General features: G+C 36.1%; 1 protein-coding gene across 7 annotated transcripts in view; it reads left to right on the top strand.

Annotated features, from left to right (window-relative positions):
• Nucleotides 1-10,250, top strand: part of LOC136764593 (receptor-type tyrosine-protein phosphatase mu) — a 224,168-nt gene that overhangs the window by 194,861 nt on the left and 19,057 nt on the right. For all 7 annotated transcript variants that reach the window (XM_066718779.1, XM_066718788.1, XM_066718797.1 and 4 more), the window contains one exon: nucleotides 5,378-5,414. In XM_066718779.1, coding sequence (XP_066574876.1) covers nucleotides 5,378-5,414 — 37 coding nt within the window. The remainder of the gene's footprint in view (nucleotides 1-5,377; nucleotides 5,415-10,250) is intronic.

Genomic DNA, 10,250 nt, shown 5'->3' on the forward strand with positions numbered 1-10,250 from the left:
CAGGTTTCATTGATGGATCCCTAGGTTCGCTGGTGCTAATTCTCAGATGGCTAACCCTGCAGTGTGGGAAATCTTGCTGTGAAGTGTTGGGCTGATGCTCTACCTCCCACTGCTAATGTTGACAAAGTAAATGTTATTTTCATTTTCTGTCAACAGCCTGGCACGATGCCACATTTGTGAGCAAGCTGTTTGCATATTTATGTGCACAAAACTCAGCTTTTCCTAATGCAGTCATTTGCAATCACTTGTCATTACCAGACTTTACAGTTGTCTTCGAAGTAGTGTGTGAATTTATAATGCAGGTGGGACTTTTCATAACAAATGCAGGGCCTTTAATTATTTACATCACCCTTTTTGTATGTTGCACATGATGTTCAGAGAGCTTTACATTATAACAGATTTCAAAAAGGCAGGGCACATTGTTAGACAAGAATATATGAATATTAAGGAGGGAGCATTTACTCTGACTGATTTTGTGTTGTTTTCTGTGATGCATTTTTTTTTCTTATCATAAAAGTAATTAAGGAGTTAATGTTTGATATACTCGATTTTATAATTCTCCATAATGCCACGGTCTTCCAAAATTAACTTGCATCTGCATAAACCACAGCCTATTACTGTTTTTAGTAATCATTATTATTTTAATCTGTACACTGAATTTTACAATATAAATGTGGATTTAATTACATCTTCTTCCCACCCGCCAGTCACCAATGCACAGCATGTCACATGACGACTCTTTCTGCTTGCCAGTGTTAAGTAATGGGTTTGGAATTGTTGTGATTGGTGGGTGGGTTCTATTTTGTTTTGATGATATAAATCAAAAATTTAAGTCACAGATTTTTTTTTTCAATAAATACTATGTAGTGTTGTGGCAACTATTTAAATAAGAGGTCTATATAACCCACTAGTATGGGCATCAGATAAAACAATATTAAGATATTAGTGATAAATATTGTTTGGTGAACTTTATTAAACTAAATTAATATTGTGGCTCCAAATGAAGGGTGTAAATACTTTGAACTACAACTGATTTTTGTGTTTGTAATCAAATCCGCTATACCTGAAAGGTTGCGCTTGCATAGTACTAGATTTTGATGAGGAAAAATTGTAGTCTTCAATTGTAGTGTGCACATTCAGTGAATGTTAAAGCTTGAACTTTGTTTTAAGGGAACTACTAATGCATCTTGTTATAAATGCTTGCTTATGGTTATTATAAAATAAATGTGTAACAAATTACACATTTAAAACAAATTAACTGGTAGTAACAGGCCTGCCAAAGTCATTTCAATATTTATTCACACACCTTGCCTCTTGAAATCTTTCTTTCATGACAGTCAGATTATACACAGTTAGAGTTACCAGTCATATCACATGTTTTAAGAGGTTATGTTTGGAAAATTCTTCATTACAGTTTAGATATGGGATTTGTGCAATCTACCCACAACATAAGATCATTGTATTGTTGGAGGTATATTAGAGTTTTCAATCTGTTTTTATTGTGGTGATGACAAGTTATAATTAAACAGTCAGGTCTAACAAGTCCAGCTGATTTCAAGGTTCACGATGATGTAGAGAATATAGAAATCTTGTAAATGTAATTATGCTTTTAAAAGGGGGAATTTTTCTACAGTAGCCCCACACTATCACATCAACCTACCAATGAGCACGCTGTCGACTTCATAAGGATGAAGCAGAATAATCACCAGAATTACTAACACAATGGATAACTAAAACATTTATTAGATGTCAAGCAGATTTTAAGACGACATCGGCTTTAGCGTAATATTTATTTTTAGATTAATATTGTTACTAGAAATTAGTTTGCATGAGAGAAGAGAGAATATGTTGTAGTATGATCTAGCTCATCATGAATAACTGCATATCTTTTTTTTTTTCCTACTGTTAAGCCTAGGGAGGGATATTACCCTTGACTAACATTTTCTGCCATTTTCTATTGTGATTTGTATTCCTTTTTTAAATCTTGCTTTGATAGACATGTTTAATTTATGTAAAATCGTAGTCTGTATCTGAAATATACTAACACTTCTCCACAGTGTATATTGTTCAAATTGTGGGGAAAAGATCTTATAATTGCTTTTTGTAACTTAATCACGCTGAAAAATTTGTATCTTGTTCTAATTTCTTTAAGGGAATTAGGACTCATTTGTAAGGAAAATTGGATTGTCTTTTTGTTAGTAACATTTTCAAACAATCACAGGTAAACATGACATAAAGATATGAAATGTATTAGACAGCAAAGGATCCACCAGCAGTTAGTTGTACAAATAAGCTTGTTTACCTGAACCCACTGGGAGAACACGCGAGCACAGCCCCTCTACAGCAGAGCGTCGGGGAGGATAGGAAGGACTTAACATGTTTCTTCAGTTGTATATAAAACATTCATTTGTTTAATGTAATCCCATTGGTTAGTACCCACATTATGATGGACCATCATTATTAGAATGTTCCTACAATATCAAACACGCAAACCATGGCTAGGGTGGTCACTGACGTAACTGAAGACAGACTGACCCCCCGCCATCGCTTTTTGAATGAACCAAACTTTTCAATCTGAGCTTCCCAACCAACAACCTCCAACAAGATCCCTCCCTTCGGCCCATTCAATCTGTGTTTTGCTGACAAAACGTGCTGATTCCGATCAAACTAATACCATCTTCGTGGCCATTCACATGACCGATGTAATTGTGATATTAAATAAAAGACCAATGGAAACGAACAATAGAATATGCACTTGTGCTTCTTATAGTCTGGGAGTTTCAAAATACAAAATACCGGACTTAAAGGCATCCGGTGTCATATCACTACCAGACAAGGGATAGACCAGTTGAATAAAACCAGATGAATGGCCATAAATTGTGATGAAACATAATTTGTATATATAGATATAGATTGAATGATCATTTCAGGCTGTGTATTGCAGTTGAGGTTTAGTATTGCAGATCACACTGAATACTTTATTTTTTGTTATATGCAGCCCGTTTTCAGATATGGTTAAATCAGTGTTTTGAATATGCGCTCCAAGATAGAATTTGAGTTTCCCACAGTTTTGGAAAGCCAAGGTCTCGCCACTAATCCACACAGACATTTTTGTTCCATTGTTTCAACCTTGAGAATAGTTTACACCATGGGTCTAGGAGACAGGGGCTCCACCGGCCTTGTTTGCATTTTAAGGTCTTGATTTAAAGACATTAAATGTTTTATCATTCTTCTAGACTTAATCAGAGACTCAAGAGAACAATGGTTATTTATGTTCTATTTCTGATAATACCAGAATATTCCCAAATTAAGTGAACAAGGGTTTAACTTTTTTACCTCACTTATATCACATAATACTGTAAATGTCCATTTTCCAAAGCTTCCAAACCTGTTTTGACTCAGAAAAGATAGATCTTCTGCAGGAATAAATGTTATATGAAATTTACATCAAAGGAATCAAAAACCGTTAAAGGCAGTAATGTCAAACAGGGATTCTGTCAGTCAGTCCATACACTGTAAGTAAACTTCCCTCCAACATTTACCTGTATCAGAGTAAAGAGCGTTCTGCCCAAAATTTCTGAGTTCCATTTTAAAGTCAAGACTATATTTGTTCGCCTGTAAAAGTATAATTTTAATCTACCTATATTGCATAGGTTTATCACACTAAAATATATAGATTTTTTTTTGCCAATATAGTGTTTTTTGGATTATTATTTTTGTTTAAATATTATGAATTTGCAAGATGAAGTCGATCACTATGGGAGGTTCGGCACTCGTAACATAATATGACGTCACCATATTTCATTTTGTAACTTTGGATACTTTAAAGATGTACACATATACCTCCCCTCATCAAAAATCATACTCAGTGTAATGTTCTTGATATATAATCACAAATAAGATGCTTACTATTTCAGTCACTGTTTGCACATTAATATTATTTATATGAATTGCCTGATAATGTGCACACAAAAGCATAAATAAATGCATATATGGACCAGACAGATAAAGAAGTAATTAAAATATGGAATCTAATTCCGCGGCTTGGAAACCCAGGGGACTGGAAAAGGGACGTTTTCTTTGCGGTTGTCCTTTTTTCAGTTTAGAAACATTAATTACAGTTGAGTTAAATTAAATATGGTAGAGATGAGAGACATGGGTGAAGAAAAAAAGACAATTGTTTAGATGCACGGCTGGGAATTGCATTAATTCTTAATGCTTCATTTCTTTGCATATAACTCTCATAAGAATACAAGACATTTGACAAATAAAAATTGAAGGGATTTAAGTAATCCCTGAGAGATTTAGCCTATTGCAGTGATAAGCAGTACATACTATCTGTAGAATTATAAACCATATGTGAGGGTATGTGTTTCCTTCTCTCTTGGTATATGTTCAAAAAAGAAAAAAGCATATCCAGTCAGATGTAACCTTCATTTATCAATCGAATTATACGTTTTCTACAACAGCGGTAATTTAGTTTTAACTTGTTATTGCCACCATCTGTTAAAATAAACAATGCAATTTGCTGGCAAATAATATGGCATGTATTTGGAGCTCTATATTCAGAACAATGTTTTTTGAACCTTTCTCTATATCTAGATTTGTATATAGGGAATATTAAGTTTCCTGTTACTGAATTAAAAACAATTATATGGTTATGAGCATTTGGTTTTCATTGACACAATTATACTGACAATGCCCAATACTAAAGTGGGAAGACAGTGAGTATCACAGGTCTTTGATTGTCCAATTCATGGGTTATTTAATTGACATCATCCCTTCCCATGCTGGTAGAGTTCAACCAGTTCTACTCAGCTCCTGTGGTTGGCTGCTCTTCATCAGTGGTATAGCCTGTATTTTAACCAGTAGACTGTTGGATCCATCCTTTCTGTTTCATTCAGTGGTAATGTTTGTTGTTAATATGGTACTCGGAACCGCCTCCCATGTCATGATGTCTTGGAGACGAAACCTTCTAAACCGTGCATTCCACAAGCTATAATGTCCCTACAGAAACGCATTGTAGACTACGCATTGTAGTCCACATTAGAAAATGGTCTCTAGGTGTTGTCAGTTCTATATAATATATAAACGGTGTAAATCTCTTCTCAATTCCATCAAATTTGGAATACACATACATTTCAATGTAGATCTTTTGTGCAGATCCAGATATCAAATTGTGTTCATTCATTTGTAAGCTAGCTATCATGTTGACCTAGTGAATATGGGTATTCATCCATTGCCACTGACAGTGAAAAAACTTGGAGATAATTCAAGACTGCTGGTAATAACTTAAGATTCAAAATGATTATCATGTTTTAACCTTTTTTTTTTTGGCATGTTATTCACAGATATGATTGTCTTTCTTTCATTACAGGGCTACCACAGACCAAACCACTATATTGCTACACAAGGTAGGACTTTGGCACATGCTTATTCCTTACATCACACCTTATGAACGTGTTGTTTGAGCAGCATAAAGTATATGCACTAAACATAAGAAAGTTTACAAACGAGAGGAGGCCATTCCGACCCATCATGCTCGTTTGGTGTCCATTAATAACTAACTGATCCAAGGATCCTATCCAGTCTATTTTAAAATGTTCCCAAATTTTCAGTTTCAACCACATCGCTGGGGAGTTTGTTCAGATTGTGACAACTCTCTGTGTGAAGAAGTGTCTCCTGTTTTTCGTCTTGAATGCCTTGAAGCCCAATTTCCATTTGTGTCCCCGGGTGCGTGTGTCCCTGCTGATCTGGAAAAGCTCCTCTGGTTTGATGTGGTCGATGCCTTTCATGATTTTGAAGACTTGAGTCAAGTCCCCATGTAGTCTCCTCTGTTCCAGGGTGAAAAGGTTCAGTTCCTCAGTCTCTCAGTAGGACATTCCCTTCAGACCTGGAATAATCTGGTTGCTCTCCTCTGAACTGCCTCTAGAGCAGCGATATCTTTCTTGAAGTGTGGAGCCCAGAACTGCCCACAGTATCCAGATGAGCTCTAACTAGTGCATTGTACAGTCTGAACATCACTGCCCTTGTTTTAAACTCTACACTTTTGACAATATACCCTAACTTTCAACCAGTTCATAATCCATCTACATTACCCTGAATGGCTACAGCTTCCAATTTGAGGTTCAGTCTTTGGTGTGTAACCTTATAAAAGCTTTTTGAAAATCTAAGTATATCATATCATATGCTTTCACATGATCTGCAGCTGCAATTGCATGTTCAAAAAACTGTAATAAATTCGATAAACATGATCTGCCTCATCTAAACCCATGTTGACTGTCTCTAAGAATATGGTTTTCATTAAGATGCTCCTCTATTTTCTGTCTAATCATTTTTTCCAACTTTTACAAGTGATGCAGGTGAGACTGATTGGTCTGTAACTTCCTGGCTCAGTTTTGTCCCCTTTCTTGTGGATTGGTTTGACATTTGCTGTCTTCCAGTCAGTTGGCACATCCCGTTCTATGTGTCATTTGGAATATTTGAGTTAGTGGCCTATAAATAATTTCCCTAATTTCTTTAAGTACTGTTGCAAATATACCATCTGGCCCAGGTGATTTGTTTGTTTTTAATTCTGCTAGTCCCTTTAGTACCTCCTCCTCATGTATCCCGATCTCTCTCAGGGTTTGACTGGACTGATTGTTAACCTGTGGCATGTTATCTGTTTTTCAATTGTAAAAACCTCTGTGAAATACTCATTTAGAACATTTGCCACATCTTGTTCATTTTCCAAGATACTTCCATTTTTGCCCTTTATCTGTTTCATTTCCTCCTTTATTGACCTCTTGCTGTTGTAGTATTGAAAAAAGCTCTTAGCATTAGTTTTAGCTCCAAGAGCTATATTTCTTTCTATTTCCCTGTTTGCTTTCCTGATCCCTTTCTTAAGATCTCTTTGCAGCTCAACATATTCTTTGTATTTTGTTTAGTCTCTATCCCTTTTGTATGCACTAAACAACATTTTCTTTCTCTTGATATTTTTTTGCATACTTCTATTAAACCATTTTGGCCAATGTTTGTTGGTCCTCAATTTGCTAAGTTTTGGTACAAATTTCTCCTGAGCCTCAAGTAGTATATTCTTAAAATATAACCATCCATTTTCAACTGACTCTTTATCCAATGTACTCCAGACTACCTCTTCTAAGTGCCACCTCATACCTTCAAGGTTTGCTTTTCTAAAATTGTAGACCATTGTTTTAGACTTGGTCCTTGTTTTTTGAAAGAATGCCTCAAAGCTAACCATATTGTGATCACGGTTTGCAATTAGTTCTCTAACTATTGTCCATCCGACTCTATCTTGGTCATTTGAAAAGATCAAGTCAATGCATGCTCTCCTCTGGTTGTTTCCCTGACAAATTGAGTTAGAAAGCAGTCATTTACCATATCAACCATTTCTATTTCTGCTTCTGTAGTCCCAACTGGGCTTTCCCAGTCTGTTTGGGAAATTGAAATCCCCCATTATAACAGCCACATCCTTGCTACATGCAGCACTGTACAATGCAACATTTTGCTTAATATCTGAGTTGGGTGGTCTGTAACACACTACTACCACTAATCCTCTGGATCTTTTATTAAAAAATGTAACCCACAAATATTCTGTTTCGTTACTAGGATCAAATTTTGAGTTCTTCTACCTCAATGTCATTTCTGACATATAATGCCAACCCACCACCTCTTCGATTTTTGCCTGTCTCTCGTAAACTCTGTGTATCCTTTCAACTTGTATTTATCCCCATCATTTTCTGTAAGCCATGTTTCCGTCACTCCTACATCATAGTCGCACGCCAGCACTGTCTTTTCTAGGTCTAACACCTGGTTCCTTATACTCCTGGCATTGAGGTACAAACATTTCAGGACTTTCCTACAAGTAGTTCCCCTTGGTTTTCTTTCCTTAGTGGAACATCTCCCATTGTCAGAGCTCCCTGCCCCCCTGGTCCTTAGTTTAAAAGATTCTCACTATAGGGTTATGTTTCATATAAGTTTATTATAATGCTATATTGCTTATTGCTCCTGGCTAAAGCACATAATAAAGTAGAAGAAGCTTATCCTCTACTGCAATATGCTAAAATTTAAATCCATGCCTGGTTCGCTGCTTGGAATATGGCTCTATTACAAAAACAGCATGCATGCAGATCAGAGGGTTCGTGAACCTCCGAGTACACCTCGTTCCACCCCACTGTTGATGGTGTTTTGTGCTGAAGTGGCATGTTATGACAATTTATCAGTACTTACAAGGGAGAATAATAAATAAAATGGATTAGCAGTACGTACCAGCGCATATTGTTACTTGGTTAATCTTGCTGACAGATGCTCGGTGAGAAACAGTTCTGAATCCCTCGAGGATAAGTCTGATTGATAGTTAATTGTTATGAAATTCTTACTGAGCTGCTTCTACACATTAGGAAGTGATGTGCGAAGGTAATTGTATGCAGCTAAAAAGAGGCAAATGTAATCAGTTTGTAATAGACTTGCAATCTGGTTTAGTAGACCTGGGAGTTGCATAATTACCTGTTTATTAGAGCGTTGCCATCTTTCCTCTGTGCCAGCCTTGATTTAAACCCCCCTCTGAGTGGTTACATTTCGCGCTGGATAGAATAACAAATGGGATTTGATCTTCTGATCTAATATCTGACCCTAATGATTTCTTACACATTTTTGGACATATGAAATATGGCCATTGAGTGGTCCCTGGGAAAGCAGAAGCAGTATGATAATGTACTGTGAAAAGTCATTCGCAGTTCCACGCTAAGTCAAAGAGGCATGCGGCAAGTTTCTTTTTCAAGTTGTTTGCAATTAAATTGCAACTTTCAAAGAGATTCACAGTAAAGAGAAAAAAAAACATTAACAAGCTCACAGCATCGCAGATCAAAGAAAGCAGAGCTACAGGCATTTGTGTAGTATTGGGTATCAATCAGTCCATTTTGTTGTACATCCATGCACAGCCACACCTCCAATCATATAAATATTGTGAATCTTCCCTTTTGCTAAAGAGACAGGGATTTTTTTTTTTTTTTTTTAAGTTTTAAATATTCTATTCTAATTTGTATTGCATTATTTATCATTGACTTCTATGTGTCGTACCGGAAAACCTTACTCAGTTTCAGGGAAATTTTCAGAAGCAATGACTCTGAGGTGACAAACACAACTACAAGGTGGTTTTCATTGTGTATCCCCAGAAGAACTGTGCAGCCCTGCTGACAGATTCAATAATTCAGGGTGCCTGTGCCATGAAACTAACTTAAATAACATATTTTATTTAAAACAATCCATAGCTTGCTATAGTCTTAATGATGGTGAGTTCTGCTTATTACACACTTGAACAGTTAAACTGAAAACCATAGTGCAGCTGAGGTCTTATCTACTCTGTGTTGAGCTGTAGCAGTTTAATCCGGCCGTATACTCTGAGAACATACCACCTTCTAAAGCAATTTCTGGGATTGTCTTATATTCTTGCTTTCAATACAGTATATTGAATATAAAGTTGGGATGTCTAATTGTATGACTATACCTTTCTTCTCCCATCATATTGGTGCCCTGATAGTAAAGTATATTAAAGTTATTTATGGCATGAACCATCTACAGTGAGGATTTTAGTATTTTGTCAAACTCCTCCTTGAGATTTTGAGATTCAGGATGAAAGCTTGTGAAGGTACATGTTTACCCTCCAAATCATTAGTAGTGCCAGTGTGCCACTAGTTTGGCTCAGTGTGTGTAAAATATAATCCAGCATAACATTTACAAATGTATTTTCAATGTCATTTAGTGAAATGAATGAGGGAGCAGTGATGGCTGTGCAAAAAATAAGAATTTTAAATCATGAAATATTCATTGGGAAAAAAAATATTGTATGCAGTGTCCCCAGACAGGTGGGAGGGAATCAAAAACTGTCACATTGAACTCCTGCTAAAATATATTTTACCAAAATGTCACTGAGTTGCAAGTAGCTGCTGAAATCCTCCATCAAAGACGCATATCCCTTTGTTGCATTCTCTGAAAGTCAGACAGAGGCATCACATACACATAATTTAACTGGGACCACAGCTGAAAGACTTACCAGTTCAATCACACATGGCAGGTTTCTTAAAGAGGAAGTAGAAGGTTTAAACAATTATATTGTATTATACTTCTCCACTAGTTGCTACAAATGTGTAACATACCTGTAATGTTTGATTCCATGGTTAATATGCTGATAACTGTAAAAGATAAGGGAAAAAGGGAAAAGTCTGTTCTGAACTCTTTTCTCATCTCACTCT

Source organism: Amia ocellicauda, chromosome 2, assembly GCF_036373705.1.
Source record: "Amia ocellicauda isolate fAmiCal2 chromosome 2, fAmiCal2.hap1, whole genome shotgun sequence".
NCBI lineage: Eukaryota > Metazoa > Chordata > Actinopteri > Amiiformes > Amiidae > Amia > Amia ocellicauda.